General features: G+C 50.4%; 1 protein-coding gene across 1 annotated transcript; it reads right to left on the bottom strand.

The window, feature by feature from the left end:
• Positions 1-189: 189 nt before the first annotated feature.
• LOC122384764 (myosin light chain kinase, smooth muscle-like) lies at positions 190-16,558 on the bottom strand. The gene is made up of 9 exons (XM_043372482.1): positions 16,423-16,558; positions 15,930-16,117; positions 15,622-15,782; positions 12,300-12,429; positions 3,223-3,365; positions 2,844-3,006; positions 1,256-2,669; positions 779-942; positions 190-295 (listed from the first exon to the last, which is right to left on the bottom strand). The coding sequence occupies exons 2-9, from the start codon at positions 16,102-16,104 to the stop codon at positions 267-269; spliced, it is 2,379 nt and encodes a 792-aa protein (XP_043228417.1). The 5' UTR covers positions 16,105-16,117; positions 16,423-16,558; the 3' UTR covers positions 190-266.
• Between the last annotated feature and the right edge of the window lie 1,608 nt (positions 16,559-18,166).

Genomic DNA, 18,166 nt, shown 5'->3' with positions numbered 1-18,166 from the left:
AATGATAATGGCGATGCCGTCGTTGATTAATCTATAAAGTGTTAAAAGTGATATTTCTGGTTTAAAATGGGACAAAACATTGTTTTCAGTGAATCTTTTTTAATTGCAATGAGTTGACTCTTTCAAGATTATATATACTTGCAACAAATTCACTCACTGGTCGATGCATGATTACCGTGTTATTATCCTATGTGTCAGTATTTATGTAGGTATGCTGAAAACTCTGGAAATGAAATCTGAGTAACCGTCCCAGAGCCGTGCCTTTGTCAAGGCAAAGAGCCAAGAAGCAAAATATCTGAAACAAAGTTAGTACGGTGAGTTACATCAGGCACAATGTACCTCTCAATGAAGGTACCGTTCAAACAGACATGTTAGCATCAAATAAGCGAATAGCCCTTCGCTGCATGCAACACATTATAAGGACGAAAAATTGAACGAGTTTCAACAAACGCATCAGCATGAGATAATATGTGAACCAGCACCTGATCCCATTTTAGTGATGTTTGCGTGACACTGAACACCATTTAAAAAGTACAGTTCGATGTAAAATGAGAAACCAGACGTTGTAACACTTGTGATCAAATTCTCGCACATAAGCAACACAATGATTTATGAAAAGTGTAAACATTTGCCAAAATTACAACGCCTCGCCCTGACAGACCGAGCTGCTTACGGTACTGGCACCGGTACCGGCCGCCAATGCGGTACTCACTGGGCGCGGACTCTACCAGCAGCTGGGTACTGGTGGTTGCCACACCCCGTTCGCTCTCGGCCTCACAGGTCAGCACGCCGGCGTCGTCAGGGAACGCCTGCAGCACAGTCAGGCGCTGCGTGCCGTCCTCCAGCGCCTCCACCTCAAAGTCGCGGCCCGGCTGGATCACGCGCTCGTTGAGGTACCACGTGACCTCGCACGGTGCCTCGGGTGCCAGGCGGCACTCGAACCTGCCGTCCAGAGCGGGAGTAGGATTTCAGTGGTGGCCCTGGTAATACATGCCGCGTGTGCGTCGGGAGCATGCAGCATAAGTAGATCAACAATCAACAAGTCAGGCTGAACTATCCTGATCTCGCCCTTTTGTCAAAATCTGCGCCACTCGCTATGCTTGGCATTGATTGTGGCCTCAGGAAGTTCCCCATTAGAATACATTGACCGTATTTCTTAAATTATCTCTTTTCCTGGACTGCAGTAGATTACTTTTTGAACAGCTCGATAAAGCTTCCTTAATTGAAAACAATTTTCGTTCTTTGCGTTACTCACGTGATGGGGCTGCCTTCCGGCACACTGGTCGTTCGCGGCAGCCGGCGCACGAAGCGCGGTCCGAGTTCATCGGGTGCGTCCAGCAGGTCCTCCTCACTGTGGTCGTCCACGCTGAGCAGGGTGCCCACCGTCATTGAGGCGATCTCCGAGTCCTGCACGTACTCGTACGGCTCGACGCTGACGTGAGACGTGGCCTCGCCGGGACCGACGGCGTTGGTGACGCGGCAGGTGAAGGTGCCGGCGTCCTCCGGGTACACCTCGCTGATGTAGAGCGTGCACACGCCGTCGGGCGACATGGTCACCTCTACGTCACGGTGCTCGTCCATCGGCTGGCCTTCGTGCAACCAGGCGACGCGGGTCGGAGTGGGCGAGACGATCTTACAGGACACCTTGAGCTCTTCGCCGTCCATCAGCTTGATAACCGGTGTTAGGCTCGTTACCTTCGGCAAGTCGGAAGGTGCTTCCTCCTCTTCAGGAAGTTCCTCAGTCGGAACCTGCTCCTCAGGTACCGGCTCCTTTTTAGGAGCCGCTGGCTTGTCTGGCACCTCTTCAGGTGCTTCTTCAGGTCTTTCTTCAGGCTTTTCTTCGGATATCTCTGGCTTCTTCTTATGCGCCTTCTTTGGCGTTTTCTTCGGAGTCTCTTCTGGCGCCGTCTTTTCGTCTGGCACCACCTGCTCTTGGGACTCGGATTTGGTCACGGAGACTGGGCTGGATCGATCAGCTCCCACGCTAGTCTCGGACGGCTGCTCTGGGGCTGGCTGGGTGACAGAAGGCTCACGAGGCGCCTTCTCCGGCGAAGATCGCGGCTGGATGGACGCCGCTGAGGACGTCATGCCTGCCTCATTCTCTGCAACACATGTGTACTCTCCAACATCCTTCGGTCGCATCTCACTAATAACGAGCACAGTTTTGTTGCCGTCACTGGTAATGTGAATGTTCTTGGTGTTCTTCAGCCTCTTGTTATCACGCATCCAAGTGAAGGTGACCTCAGGCTTTGCGGTCACCTCTGCCTCATGACCACTGTTTCTCCTAGCGGGACATGCTGGGTCGGACTGGACGCACGAAACTGGGAGCTTGCAGCTCCGCCTCGTCAGGCAGCTCTGGCGAAACGACCAGCGTGGCACGTGACCGCGCCTCACCACCGCGTTTGTTGCCACCACCTCAACGACACCCTCATCGGGAGTGGAGGCGCGGGACAGCACCAGTCGCGACTCGCGGTCGTCAGTGATCACCGTGTAGCCCTCGGTCTCGTCGACAGGCTTGCCGTTGTGGAACCAGGTGATGACCGGTGGCGGCAGGCCCTCGAAGGCCGTGTGGTAGGTGACATCGGCTCCCGGCCTGGCGACCACCGCTCGAAGGGGAACCACCAGCGCTGGCGGCTGGCTACCCTCGGGCAGACTCTCCAAATCGGTTCCTGTGGCAAAAGGTTCACGGTTGTCGACTTTCTTAAACATGTATTAGCTCTTTGAAAAAATATTGGTCCATAGATATTATCGCGGATGGATGCATCTAAAGGTGAAAACAAAGGCTTGAACATTCATCACATCTTTGGGTCAAGAGCAAGCCATTACAGCTGTAATGAACGAACCTTCGACAATGATGAGGTTGGCGGTATTCTGATCCCGACCGAAGGGGTTCTCTGCCAGAACGGTGTAGTTGCCGACGTCTTCCGGCATCACGGTGGGTACCGTCAGCCGCGCCACGCCCGTGTCGGGGTTGAAGGACGGAACAAAGTCGTCCGAGGGACGGATCTGTGGAGTGAGAACACGACGGAATGTCTATAAATGAATCTTGCTCTCCTGACTCGATTGTCAACTGACACATCACAACATCTAGTGAATACTGAATGTTGTCAATGCAATGATTGTGGATAGTGATGATGAAAAACGATATTTTAGACACCTGCGACGAAGAACGTTCCAGTAGCATCTACAATGAATTAAACAGATTATTTTTTTAAGACTCACCGGCTGTCCTTCGTGGAACCAAGTGATTTGCGGCGGTGGCGAGCCGATGACCTTGACCTCCCAGGCCAAGGTTTGACCGGGTCGCACTTGGCGAGGGTTGAGTGGCTCCACAATCTGAGCCGGTGCTCCTTCTTTTGGTTTCTCTGCAAAAATTGGTGAAAACAGGGTCAGCTTGGTCTTTTTTTGTTTTTAATTGCACGTTGCAACAATCATTGTTATGCAATGTTACTGATAAAATGGTCAGCATTTTCAAATGACAAAAGATATGGGGCAATGTGAAAATCGTCTTTGAAGTTCCTCATATTTATATACATACCTAAGCGTATCCTTATTTAGCTGGCTTACTCAGCCTAAGTGCGATACAATTTGCACTGGCATTTTTCGACATTACAGATCATTGCGTTGTTAATTTTATGATTCATGATTGTTAATGTTATGTTAATGTTATGTCACGAGGTTTCATTATGTTAAATTATTGTTAAGTAAAGACACGTTTCAAACACTGAAGCGGTTATTAACATTTTGCTTGATGCATTGGTATCCTTGGCAAAACATCAAAACGGAGAAAACTTGGCGAAAAAAAAATGATTAGTTATATTTTATTAACACACATCACAATTGCTAAGATATCGTTAAGACTCATTAAAGTAAATGACACTAGAAACTGAAAGAAATAAAGCGGGATCAATGAAAATGTCACGACTCAATCACGTTGGCATAAAATAATCGTAATGTTGTCGCTTGCCTGAAACGACAAGAACATGTGAGTAAACACACGCAAGCATGCTTTATTTAACAAACAAACGAAAAAGGAAAACAGAAAACGAAATCAGCAGAACTGAGAGATGCAATCTACCTTGTACCACCAGGCTAGCCGTTGATGTGGCCGAGCCTCCGGGATTGGTCACTTTGCAGGTGTAGTGTCCGACGTGCTTGCGCGTCACCTTGGTGATCTCGAGCACAGCTGTGGACTCGGTGCTCCAGCTCGTAGTATGCTTAGTCGTTTTCAAGTCAACATTATTCAGGAACCACGATACCGTAGGCGCCGGATTGCCCTCAAACTCTACCTCAAAGGTAACAACATCGCCTCTGTTAGCGACCACGGGCTGCATCTTTCTAGTAAAGCGAGGAGGCTTGATTTTCTGTGCGCCAGGGCTGGGAAGAATACCATGCGACTTTTCTTTGTCTTCGGCTTCTCAGTTGGAACATCTTCGCCTGGGACTTCTTCCACTTGAACATCTCCCTGATCAGGAACATCTTCAGCACTGTATTCAATTACCTCCTCGAATTCATCCTTTTCTTCCATTTCATGAGTGAAAACTTCCTCAGTAGTAACACTCTCAGGCTTTTCTTGTTGATCGGGCTTTTCTTGGCTTTCAGGCCTCATTTTACGAGGCTTTACTTTCTTTTTCTGATCGTTTTCTCACAGGTTTCTCCATTGTTGAATCGACTTCAACGGCTTCCTTGGAAACAATTTCAAAGTCTTCGGTTGTCCATGTTTCTGAAGACCTCACTGACGTCCTCTTCGGTCGCCCTTTGGGTCGGCTTAGCTCGTCGAACCTTGGGAATGGCACCCGTCTCTCTTCCATCCTTTGGTTTCGGTGACTCTTCACCAAGCTTTTCGGGTTCCGTTGGAACCTCGCTTGGAATATCTTCCTTGTCTTTTGGCACTGGCTTCTCTTCTGTTTCTGGAAGATCCTCCTTCTGTGTGTCTGTATCTTTGGGAGTCTTGTCATACGGTTGAAGCTCTACTGGCTCTCTTTCAGGCAGTGTTGGAACGTAATCTGGCTTTATTTGACCATCTGCCTCTTTTGGTGTTTCGTCTGCTGGTGCTTTAGCAAATGGCTTAAGGGTTATTTCTTCTTGTGGCTCTTCGCCACGAGGTCCAGGCTTACCAGGCTTAAGCCTATATTCTAAAGGCTTATCATCTTCAGGAAGTTTCCCTTTTCCGATTCTCAGACCTTCCTCGTCTTCAGGTGTCTCCTGGTCCGGTTTCTGCCCCTCTTACCCACCTTCCTTTCTCTGGAGACTTATCCTTTTGCTTTTTGGGACCTTCAGCTTTTGGAGCTTTCTTTAAAGTCTTGGGAGTTTTGTCTTTCTTTGGCTGATCGGGCATATCCAATTCAAGCTCATCAAGTTCAACGTCGTCATGCGTAGGCACATCAGTTGGTGCGAATGGCTCTACTTCTATGATCTTCTGTTCCTTTTCCTCAGTCGGTATTTCAGCTTCCTCTTGTTCCGGAAGCTTCTTTAGACTAACGTCTTCCATTGTCACATGTTCAGGCTCATAATCCTTCCGTGCGGAAGGTTTCAGCTTGGGATGTGCCCAAGGAACTTCCTCTGGCTCCTGTAATTTTACTGGCGCTGGTCTCTTTTTTAATTTTACGTCCTCAGGATGATCCTTGGCCTCTGTGTTGGGAGGTACAGCCGCTTGCTGTTCCTCTGGTTTCTGCAGAACAACTTCAGTTTGCCTTTGTTTTGGTTTCTTGACAGCAGCCTCATCGTTTTCTGTGTGATTTCTTCGTCAGTTGGTGCATCCAACGACACCCAATCTTCAGGTGACTGAGCACATTCAGCTGGCACCTCAGTCACACCCTTTTCTGGTCTTGTGCCCTTCTTGTGCTTTCTACCTCTTGGCCATGGCTCCTTTTCGGGCTCCTCTTTCTTTTCATCAGCAGGTTCCGATGGATGAAGATCTTGCTCCGACCTGTCGTCCGGGTGCGCTGCTGCGGTTGTTGGCCCAATGGCTGCTCCTCTGTAGGCTCAGCACGTGGCGTAGCTTTCAGTTTGGGGTGAGCCCACGGAACTTCCTTCGGTTCTTGTGGTTTAGGGTGCGCCCATGGAACCCCCTTTGGTTCCTGCTTTTGGGTAGGTGATGCGGTTTCTTCTGGCGCTTTGCCTTCCTCTTCGCGTGCTAGTTCATCTTCTGGCAAGTCCGTAGCTGCTGGCTTTTTGAGGTTTTATTCCTCTTGGCCGAGTCGTCTCTTCCGGTTTGGCGGGACTTGCTCGTGGTGTGTCAGCTTCATCCGTCTTCTCTGGTGTGCTTTCTCTTTTTGCTTCTTGGGAGCTCTCCAGCAGGCTGGGTGTCGGCTTCGGGTCCAGTGGTTGTCTGCTCGATATCCTGCTGTTGAGGAATTGTTGCCTTTTCCACCATCTCAAAAGATTCAGCACTTGAGCTTTTCACAACGTCAATCTTTTCAAATGATGATTCGCTGCTGCTCTTTACGACTTCATAGCCTTGTTCATCTGCAACGCTTTGCGATGTTTTACAGGCTGCGTAGGCTTCAGCTGCACCGTCTCTAGTTTTTGCTTTTCAATACCTTTTTCCTTCCTGTTTGGTCGGCTTAAGCTGAACATTTTCACGTGCCCAGGGAACTGGATGCGCCTTGACCTCTGAATCTTTAAGCATCTCACTGATGTTTTCAGTTTCTTCAGCTTCTTGTCCGTCCGCTGCTTCCTCGCCTTTCTTAATGGCTTGAGGTCTACCTTGCTGAGTTTGGGTTTCTCGACTGGCTTACTTTCTGTCACAGTTGGCTTTAGTTCTGCCTTGCGTCTCGCCCATGGTGGCTTTGCGGAGTCGCTTTTCGTTTCGTCTCTCGTCGTCAACGCCTGTTTCCACCGCACGTTCTGGCACAGGCATTTCCTCGAGTTTCGGAACTGGTTTTAGTTCTACCGGTTCTAGTTTAGGTTTCTCCGGCCTTTTCTTTTCTGGCTTTTCTGCTGTGCGCAGTTGCTCTTTTGCGCGAGCCCAAGGCACCTGCTGCTCTGCTTCAGGTTGGAGGGACGCATCTTGTGGGAGCTCTGATGTCTCACCGCGTGCGTCCATGGACCGTCGGCGCAGAGTATCAGCCTGGTCAGGCACCGGTCGGAGTTCCACCGTGGCCAGCTGCGGTTTCTCCAACACCTTCTTTTCGACGGTCTCGACGGCTTTCAACTGTACGCTGCCGGTAGCCCATGGTGCCGTATCACTCGTGTACTGTACCCGTTGGCGCACGAGGCCACGTGCCCACGGAGAAGCTTCTACTAGCTCTTCTTCTGTGGGTGATATGCGTCCGTCCTCGGCGGCCATCGGCTGCTCTTGCGGTCGCTGCTGTGGTTGCTGTTTTTGTCTTAGCCATGGTCGCTGCTCCTCAGGCTTAACCTGCTGCCAAGGTTGTTGGGCCTGTTGTAACGGCTCCTCAGGCTGCTGTTTCTGCTGAGGCTGCTGTTGCCAGGGTTGTTGGGGTTGCTGAGGCTGCTGCTGTTGCCACGGTTGTTGGGGTTGCTGAGGCTGCTGTTGCCACGGTTGTTGAGGTTGCTGAGGCTGTTGCCACGGTTGTTGAGGTGCTGAGGCTGTTGCCACGGTTGTTGGGGTTGTTGAGGCTGCTGTTGCCACGGTTGTTGAGGTTGCTGAGGCTGTTGCCACGGTTGTTGGAGCTGCTGAGGCTGCTGTTGCCACGGTTGTTGAGGTTGCTGAGGCTGTTGCCACGGTTGTTGGGGTTGCTGAGGCTGCTGTTGCCACGGTTGTTGAGGTTGCTGAGGTTGCTCTTGCCACGGCTGCTGAGGCTGCTGAGGATGCTGAGGCTGCTCGGGCTGCTGTTGCCATGGCCGCCGGGGTTGTTGTGGCTGCTGTTGCCATGGTTGTTGAGGTTCCTGAGGCTGCTGTTGCCACGGTTGTTGGGGTTGCTGAGGCTGCTGTTGCCACGGCTGCTGCGGCTGTTGTTGCTCGTCATGCTGTTCCTGAGGCTGTTGCGGCTGCTCAACTTGCGGCTTCTGCCATAGCTGCTGCCACGGAACCTGCTGTGACTGCTGTGGCTGCTGTGTTTGTGACAGAGGAGGCTGTTCGAAGGCCGGTTTGAGCGGCACCTGTTCGATGCGAGGTTTCTCCACTGGCTTGGGCTGCTGGCGCTCCGTGGGACGGAGGCACACGATCTCAGACGGACGGCGGCCCATCGGTGAAGCCGAGCGAGCGCGGTCCGTCGAGCCGCGCCGGCTGCCCGGCAGGCCTTCCTCGGGCATCAGGAACGAGTAGCGCCGACCGCGGTCGTCCTCGCTGATACTGATGTGCGAACTGACGCTCATCGTATCGCTCCAATCGTCGTCGTCTTCCACGTGGTGAAGCTCTGGACGCTCCAGCTGGAATTTGGTCGGCTTGTGAACGATGCGCTCTGCGCGCTTCAGCGTCTTCTTGGCGTTGGCCCATGGCACTGTCTCGGGTTTCTCGCTCTTCTTCGGAGTAGATCGCTTTTTGGGCGGTGCCTTCTTGAGCGGCGCCGCACCCCACCACCGTTTGGCGGTGTTCACCTTCTTCTCACGCTGAGATTCGTCATCCTCCGGCGTGGGCGACGGAGTCTTGGGAGTGACCAGTACGGGGACCTCGATACGAGAAGGCGGCCACACTGGTTTGTCCGGTTGACCCGGCTGTGCTGACTGTGTTGGCTGAGCTGCCTTGCCCTCTTTGGTCTCTGGCAGCACGGGCTTTTGTTCTGAAAATGCATCAGACAACGCATAAATGTCAGTAGGATCTACTGCAGGGTGCGTTCTTTTAGATGACCATGCTCCCCGACACTCAACAGCGGAACAGCAAAATCTACGTGATACTGGAACATCGTGTTCCAGCTTTCAGCGAATGCCGTTTGGTACATTTCCTACTGTACTAAAACTACTGGCTCATTTTGAACTGTTCATGAGCACTTCTAGGCACCATCTTTAATTGAAAGGACATATCTACCTACCTAACACTCCAGAGTCATTCATTCATTCATTCTTTCATTCATTCAAGAAAAAGCACGTCATCAACAAGCCAGCTCAGGCAAACACAGATACGGTGCCTGACTTCCCGTCCCTTGTCGTGCAATTTGTCCTCCCGGGTGAAAGGTTGCGTCGCTAATTATACCAGGGTTCGTGCTCGGCTCAGGCGACGGTCGAGACACCGACGCCGCCAGCATCCCCTCCCCAGACTGTGGGGCGGGGACAGGGAGGGGGAGCGGGCGGGTCGACCAATCGGCGCTCACGCTGCCGTGCCGCCCCCAGCGCGGGAGGAGCCAGTAGCTCGGCGGCGGCGACGTGGGGACGACGGGGCTGGAATTGGCGACGGTGGCAGTTGTGGTGACGGCGTGGAGAAGGGGTGAGGTAGTGGCGGAAGTGGTGCGACTGAGACAGTGGTGCGATGGGCTGAGGTGGTATCGTGACGGTAATGTTAGTGACGATGCGGGTGATTAGGTTGGACTGTCAACATACATAACTGCACGGGGTACGAGAACATAAAGCCAGAAGAGAGCTTCAAAACAGGACGGAAGAGCCCCTGCTGCTGTAAGGTTAACGATGCAGGCAGGCTCAGGCTGATGAAACCGAGGACGTCATGGCACATCAACTACCGGAATGTGACACGACGAAGTCCTGAGCATTTCAACGACTACCTGACCTGGCCTGTGGGAAAGGACGATGGCTGGGGAAGAATGAGCCTGTTACCAGAGAAAAGTGAACGATTGGTGAGGACTTGAGCTTGGCGATGTGTGGTGAATGGTGATTTCTGCGGGCGTGTAAAGTGGAACGTAAAGGCTGATAAATGGCGTAGTGAAGGACGGGTGTGTAGTATGCAATGAAAATGTATATGAGAAAAATGGCTCTGATTGGCAATTGAAAGGGGGAGGATTGGGTATGGTTGAATTGATGCAATTGTTGAAAGTGAAATTAATTGTTGGACTGGACATAGTTGAGAGTTCTTGGTGTAAAATGTGAAGATTGGATTTGAATTTGTGTTATGCACTCCATTATTGTTACCAAACGCTACCTTATCTGTTGGATCTATCGCTCGTCTGCCTTCCTCCGAAAGTGAAGCCTCGCTTCTGACCCAGTCACTCGCCATTTCTTGTAGCATTTCGCCACAATTTTTAATTTTATTGGAGTCGGCCGTAGCTCCTGCACGCCCATTCCGCCGCGGCTTGGCTGCGCACCGTGCAATGTGTCCGGTGGAAGTCTATTTCTGTCCTGAGCGCCCACCCTACTGTCCGCTGGCACGCGTCCTGTGTCCGCCCTCCAAGACCCGTTTTTGTCCGTCGAGACGGCTTTTCACCGCCCGGTTCATTCACCCCCGTCTCGCTGGCCAGCTGCGTCGCCGCCGTCGCCGCGTGGTCGTCGCTCGTGCGTCGCGCGTCGATGAGAGTGGCGATTGCCGTGGGCCGTCGGCCACGCTGCATATCTCCTACGATCCGCGCCCCTGTTTACTGAACTGCGAGGGTGATGTTCCGCGCAAAGACGTGCGTGCCAGAGATAGCATGTGGCGGGCTGGCGGACTGTCCCAACCACAGAACCCGCGCAGTTACGTTGGAAGTCGTTATTCTGCGTGCGTGCGAGTATACAAATCCCGCTTCCCTCCTGCTTTGCGTAGCAGGAGGTGGGCTACCCACTATTTATAGATCTGTGTTTACATAGTGCGTATGTGCCAGTCGGCTCGATCAGCCGAAGGTGTTTGAGATGTGCTATTTGTTACGCTGAAGGGAAAGCTTATGCGTTTTCACGTAGTCATACATTTTGTAGAAACCAAGATGGCTAAAACGTTTTGGCTCCATTTGATCATGCTAGTCGTATGCTCTCCTGTCAAGCAGCTCTCGGGTTCTGCGTAACCGATGTTTTAGGTGTTCCGCGAATCTCTGCGCCCGGACTCCCGCTGAGTTTGCTAACACCCGGCCGAGCTGACGCTGGCCGCAGTCGCTCCCATTTATTTGTCTTTCCCGCGTTGGAAGCGGCGAGCTGCGGCCAGGGCCCCGAGGTCATCTGCTGACGCTGTTCGGGGCTGTCGCGGCGACCTGGGGCGACAGCAGCTGGCACCGCGACGGTGTTAAATTACCGTCCAGTCTTGGGCGACCCCTCCCCGCTCGTTCCGCGACGATCCCTCCCCGGCCACCCTCCCCTCCGACCCCTCCCTGTCCGTCCCTCTACGATCGTTCCCCTCCGCAGCGCTCCGCGGCCACCGCCTTCATAATCCATATCACGGTTTGTATTGCCGAATGCTAATGAACCTCTTGAGTAATGTCTTGGTGAATTTGCCGCGATGTGTGCGTTATCCTCTGATTTTCTTTTTTTGTGACAGATCTATTGAGAAATGAAGTGCATGGTTGCGATCTCAATCTCGTTAGAGCTTATTTTGTGAGGTGTTGGAAGGCTACTTTTAAATATATGATGATATTTATGGTCAACATACCCGTTTTCTGCACAGGAGTAGTAACGCTACGATTGCCGGCCAGTTGTCAAATCTATCGCCGTGGTTAGTGTTGCCGAATGTCGTTAGCGGTGTAAAATAAATCGAGTATCTAGTGAGCATGTGGTTATTTACTGCGGTACCTTGTTTCTATCCGCACCAAGGTTAATTAGTCCGTTAATTTAGTGGTTTAAATGTGCTTACGCAGCCAAATGAAGCTATCTCCAAAAATAAACGTCTCAAATATCCATTCGTCGGCATGATGTTAAAAAAATGATGTTAGGCAAAGTATGTCTGCGACAAAAAGAGTCACATTTCGTCAAAACAAGAACAGTACACATTTATTATCGCCAGGTGAGTCGTACTGAATACAAAAACCTCGTGTTAGGTCAGTTATCAAAAGCACCCGTTGGTATTAGAAAACGATCGACGTAAAAAATCGAATCGATAAGACACTCCGTTTCTGCATTAGTGGACGTGGAACATATGTACATGTATGGTGATAAAAGGACATCTTACAGGATAATCATTGAATACTGGATACTCATTAATGTCGAGTTAGCATGTGATTGTCTGTGTGCGGGCCGGTGGGAACCGGCAGGAACGGTTTGGGTGATTTGCATTATGTGCATCGCACGGGCAGCTTTCGGATGAAAGGATACCGTCACCAGTACCCTCCCTATAGCATCACCAGGCAGCACCAGTCACCACAACCGCCACCACTACCACCGCTACCGATTGGTATACCTTTGGGACAGATCCCGGGGCAGGGTCTAAACAACAAACGACTGGGACAGCTACCTGAGCGCTCCGACCCGGCGGATCCCGCCGCCGGTCGTCGCCGCTCATTTCTCACCGGAGTCATCCAACTCGGACTCCGACTCTGACTCTGACTCACTTTGGACCGTGAGCCGCGCGGAAGCCTCGCTGGTTCCGGCGCCGTTGGTGGCGCGGCACGTGATGGTGCCCGTGTCGTCCGAGTACGTCTCGCAGATCTCCAGCACGGCCGTGCCGCCCGTCAGTGTCATCTGGTGGCGACGAGGATGACGGCGATGAAAATATGAGGTTAAAGATAAGGTGTCGCATTGATTGATAACGCTACAGAATATTGTCAATTGGCACTGTTTTGAATCGATTTGCTTGCATTTGTTATTTTAGTTATTCGATAATGTCAATGATTTTTATCAGTTGCCCATGAATGTACGGTTGTGAAAAAGTTGTATCCATGAAAAATGGATGAAAGGTTCATACAAAGATAATTAACACTCCATCCTTATAGATTCATTTGACATAGGTATTTTACAAGAATTGGGACCGTTCCGTGCTTCTATCCTCAGGATACTGAAATCCTTCTCCTCCAAGCCGCAACCCCTCTCCGGGCTGGACAGGCAACTTTATCTCATGCGGGCTGCTCCCTTGGAGCGGCACCGCTGCTCCCGAGGGAGCGCACCCCGTAGCCGGGTGCAGTGAGTGCCTTGGGGCCGGGTGGCCTGTCCTCTGGACGGGCTCAGCCCCGGCGACTCACTAGGGTGCCTGCCCAGACCAATGTCTCCCCCTACATCCTATCATCCTCCCGGCTCTGAAATGGTCTCATTGGACCGAAAGGGCCTAACCCAACAAAACAAAACAAAAATTACAAGAAAAATGATCCGGTGCGTGGTCGTTTGCATTTGCACCAGCTCACCCTGAAAGGAACTTCATGTGTTTCCGGCACGCTTGCATAACGGGAAACGTCGCAGAGAGTGGCGTGGAAGGGGAGCGAATTTTCCGAATTGCGAAATTTAAATAATTAAAACATTGCAAAAAGCTACCACGAATGCCTCGCGTGACCAGCTCGGTTGCCAACTCTGCACCAGATGTGAGAATTCTCTCAGATCCCGCTGCAGGGTGTCCCATAAGTCTGCGGTCTCCCTGTGCCAACTGTCACCCGCGGCGTCCAAACAGCCGCCCCAATGGCCGCCATAAACACCCGTCCAGCCAGAGGTCTTTGCCGGCCCGTGTGAGGTGGGATTTAGATGCCAGAACCGGCCCGGTGCCAGGAACGTGCCTGGCATAGGGCTGTGTGTCTTCTGGCGCCAGCATTCCAGACAGAGCTGAATTGTACTCTAGCCTTGGCAGCGATGCGCAGGCAATAAATTTGGTGGGATATGGTCTTCTTACGAAATATTTTTACAACACGCAACCTTTAGAATGCATAAGTTTGGCAGTCTTTTGTGAGCGATAAATAGTGTAATGCTTCTATGCTCAGCCGTTTGATAAAATACATTTTGATACATAAATGTCAGGCTTCGAAAACATGATCTCGTCAATTGAGAAATTTGAAGTTTGTTCGACACTTATCAGTCTAATACAGCATAGGGGCATTCCACGTCAAATCAAACACCGAAATCCGTCATCCCCTTCGATTTTTCTGAAAATTTGTAGGCAGACTGGGCATGGTTCAAAACTGAGTTACGTGTCATATTTTCGAAATTTGATAACGTATCGCCGAGATATAGGTCATCAAATATAGCCAAAAATGCCACACATCATTTTTTTAAATGCTTATAACTCTGGTTCCTTTTCTGGTATCAAAATGATATTAACAGGGTCTTGTAGGCAATTGATAAGGCTTTGATTTTTAATTATAAATTAAATTGAAGTGACCTTGAAATGCATTTGACCTTGAGTTACAACAGAAAAATTTAAATAGCAAAAAACACGCCACCTTCGATTTGAGTAATTTTTACATATTATGTCCGTCACAATGTTCCTAACCATCTGTGAAAAAATTGGAGTGGGCCATTCATAACTTTCGCGGCAAACGCCGTTTTCATGCATCAACATCACGCAACCGCGCGTGACCTTGAAAGACAGAGTCAAGACATGATTGCTTGTGTACACTTTCTGAAATGAATGATTGCTGATTAGTGATATCCCAAACTCTGCGAGAATGGAAATGCATAGTCATCGTAGTCAAGCATTCACGTTCCATCGTAAAAGTGTCTCAGGCAAACGGTATTTTGCGGTGAATTTTGAGCCGTGTGGAAATGCATCATGAAATAAATTCAACGAAAACATTATCACGCAACGATATCTTCACGTCTTTTGATCTTCACTATACGAAAGAGCATACATTTTTGAGTATGTATGGGGAATTTCTAGTTAATCCGATAATAAATATGGCAGTTAGAGTCCTGCTAAGAGTAACATGTCGCCGGCTGAGGCGGGATCGGCCGACGCGGGAAACGCAGCAGTCACAATTTTGTGTTTACACGTTCATATTTCAATTGTTTACCAACCTATTTTCAGAATTCTTTCACCATAAGATTGCCTGTACATTTCTTAGTCTTCTCACAAAATTTGACGCGAATCGAACGTAATCAGCGGTAAGGAGCGCGATGTAAAGACGGAACCGTTCCGTTCCGTCCCGGCACAGTCTACAACTCAGGCGGCGCGTAGCGGTCGGCGCCGGCTGCCGAGTCGCCGCGTCGCCGCGGCCACAGGATGTTCACTTTACACCGCTATTACTAGAACAGTTGTGAACCGATTTTCTTATTGCTTGCACGATGAGATGTGCAATTCAATTCTGGACAGGTAGCCATAAGTAATTTCGCATCAATATTATGAGATACTGGCGAAAAACAGGAGGGGTGGGGCGAAATTCACTCTTCCCCCTCCACTGCACGTGCTAACATACGTTTGCATATGTGCCATTTTCTTCAAAACTTATGAATGGCCCACTCTAATTTTTTCACAGGTTGTTAAGAATATGGTAGGCAATAAAATATATGAAAATGAGCCAAATCGAAGGTGGCGTGTTTTTTGCTATTTCAATTTTTGTGCTTAAGAACAGAGTTAAGCAAATTTCAAGGTCATATATTTAAGTCGATGCAATTCTAAACAAATGCTTAAGAAATTACCTTAACAGTAAGGTTTATTTCATTCAAATCAAACAAGTACAACCAAAGTTATGGTCGTTCAAAAATATAAAGATGCAACATTTTGTAAAAATTTGATGCCCTATATTAGAAGACCTGTGGTCAGAATGTGCAAAAAACATCAATGTAATGTCCGGGGCGACACAGGAACTCGCTCACAAATTTATAATGAAATCGCTGATGGTAAGGTGCAAAACAGCCGATTTTTGTTCGATTTGACGTGGAATGCCCCATAGCATTTTTTCCGTCATAAAACACGATCCGAAATCATGTGTGTCAAGTTCTCGCCTCTGAACCTACCTTGAACTCCCCGCTCTGCGGGATGATCTGGCCCTCGCGCAGCCACGTCGCCGTAGGGGTGGGCTTGCCGGTGATTTTGGCCACAAACCGGGCGGGCTCACCCTCCATACAGATGACGTCCTTCATCGGGGACACAGTGGGGACGATCTCCTGCTTCGGAGCTGAAAATAGAAATAATCCACATATTAGACACCGATCCATGATCACGGTCCGTTAACACATTGTGCCGGCTTTACCATATAACTACAGACTACTCTAAATGCTTACGAATAAAACATACGTCATTTCCCACTTTCAGCTTCACTCACCTGTGACTTTCAGCGGCGCCTTCATGGTTGATTTGCCTGCCGAGTTGGTCGCCACACAGGTGTATATTCCCTCGTCCTCCTTGAAACACTCGGAGATCTTCAGCACGAACGTGTCGCCGTCCTGCTCGATTTGAAGTATTTGGACGGCTTTACCGGTTGTCCATCCTTCAGCCATTGCGGCGTCGGAGCTGGAGGCGAAGTGTGAAGGCATGTCAGAGGCTAATGATCGTTACAGCTGGTGGAATGCTTAACTTCAGTGAAAAAATCGCACGGTGAAATGTTGTATTGATCAGTGAAATTGATGGAATCATAGACCACTATATACCTATATAGTGGTCTATGATGGAATTGATTGATGGCTTGATGAAATAAGAGAAAAGGGCTGAGGAATTGCTACATTGAATCTAATCCATAAAGCCGTCTTTTACCAAGTGTCACCCTGCAGCTGAATTTTAATATTTCCTCCCACTATTTAACACCACGTCTAACTAACCTGGCTGCCCGGAGAAGCGACACCGCAGTGTGGCAGGGTGTCCCTCCTGCACCGTGACGCCCTTCATGGGCACGGTTATCTTTGGCGGAACCTCCTTCCCCTGGGCTTTGGGTTTCGGCTGCGTGGTGTCCTCTGGACCCTCAGCGACTCGCAGCTGAAAAGAGAAATTGGGCATCAGCAATTCAGCAAATCGATTCACATGTGTGAATCACCTCTAAATGGAGTTAGTTCGACTCTTTAGGTTCAGTCAAACGCCGACTAAAGGTGTTCTTTGACATCAGCGAGTGGTTTCATTCGAAGATAGAAAATGATGCTCGATTCCTGATGACAACAACATTGCTGTTCAAGGACTGATTAAACGCATCAAAGAACCATTTATCCGACTTCGTGCGAAGTGATGTCATTTCAACGAAACTGAGTAAAAGAAGAAAAACACACCCAGACAAGCAAAAGCGACACATGCCTGCGTCGTTGACCGAACCTCCTCTAAACGTGCGCACGGCCCACCCACCTCAGCCTGGCAGCGCGCCTCCCGGACGCGTTGATGGCCACACACTCGATCGGCCCGCAGTCGTCGGCAGTCGGCTCCAGCACAGTGAGCGTGTAGGTGTCCCGGTCGCTGGCCACCTTGTGGCGACCGTCAGGTTCCACGTGGTCTCCGCTCTGAACAGACGGGAGGGCAATGTGGTGTCAAAAGGAAGGGTGGAAATTGCGAGAAGCTGACAGAGATGCGATTCTAATCCTTACCGACATTTCAATCTCCTTTTGTTTACGTCTCATCGCTCATTTATATTATGTGTCTTTCTAGTTTCTTCTAAGGTTTTCAGATTACTCTCATAAATGTATTTGTTCATCTACCTTTCATAATCGTTTCAACCTTCCACTAATCTGCCAATTTTCTCTCTCACCTTCAGCCAGTAGACGTCGACCGGTTTCGTTCCGGCCAGCTTGGCCTCGAACGTGACAACCTTGGTGCCGGGCCAGAGCTGCACGTCGCGCGGGGTCTGGGTGAAGTTGGGCGGCACCTGGACACCGTGCGGCAGTGGACGTTCCTCCACCACCAGGTTTGCGGAGCAGCGCACCTGGCCGTGCTCGTTAGAGGCCACGCACGAGAACTGACCCGAGTCCTCGCTGTACACCTCCCGGATCTCGAGCGTCGAGTGCCGACCGGTGGTGGTGACCTGCGGGGACGACGAAGACAGCAAAGTGTGAGATGACATCGTAGCATATTCATTGTTCATTACTGCATAGATAATTGCTTGCATGTTCGCCTTTGCTCATTGTGACTAGTGCCAGATCACAGATGGCATATGAATGTGGCGATACACAATCCATATTTCGACCAACTTACCTTGAAGTCGTGGCTGGGCGTGATCGGGAAGTCCTCTCGGAACCACGTGATCTCGGGCGGTGGCACGCCCACAAAGTCCACGTCGAACCGGGCCCCGTTCGTCTCGAAAGCCCGGCTCGGCTGCATCTTACGGGTGAAGATCGGTGCACGGCCTGGCGCCTGGAAGACACACGAGACGTAAGTGGTTTGCGTGATGCCTAAAATACAGTTTCATTATTACTGGAATGTGTTCGATTTCAGTAATGACGATCGTTGTTGCAGTCCGACTCTTACCAGGCGCCTTTTATGTGATTAGCTCACCTCCTTTCCGGGTGCTGCGGGTTCAGTGGGCGCTGAGGCTGTGCCAGGTCGGGCTGCTCCCGGCTTCTGTCCTGCCTCAGCCCTGGACAAAAC

The sequence above is a fragment of the Amphibalanus amphitrite genome, unplaced genomic scaffold (genome assembly GCF_019059575.1).
Source record: "Amphibalanus amphitrite isolate SeventyFive unplaced genomic scaffold, NRLGWU_Aamphi_draft 000198F_arrow, whole genome shotgun sequence".
Lineage (NCBI taxonomy): Eukaryota > Metazoa > Arthropoda > Thecostraca > Balanomorpha > Balanidae > Amphibalanus > Amphibalanus amphitrite.
The sequence above is the reverse complement of the archived record's forward strand: the minus strand, read 5'-3'. Positions and strand labels throughout refer to the sequence as shown.

Bases quoted from the DNA above. Each gene is read 5' to 3' on its own strand.
- LOC122384764 (XM_043372482.1), bottom strand. From the start codon at position 16,104: ATGGCTGAAGGATGGACAACCGGTAAAGCCGTCCAAATACTTCAAATC. The intron at 943-1,255 runs GTGAGTAACGCA...TCTGGACGGCAG, and splicing joins CCGGAAGGCAGCCCCATCAC to GTTCGAGTGCCGCCTGGCAC. The intron at 296-778 runs GTGAGGCCGAGA...ACTTTGTTTCAG, and splicing joins CGACGCCGGCGTGCTGACCT to ATATTTTGCTTCTTGGCTCT.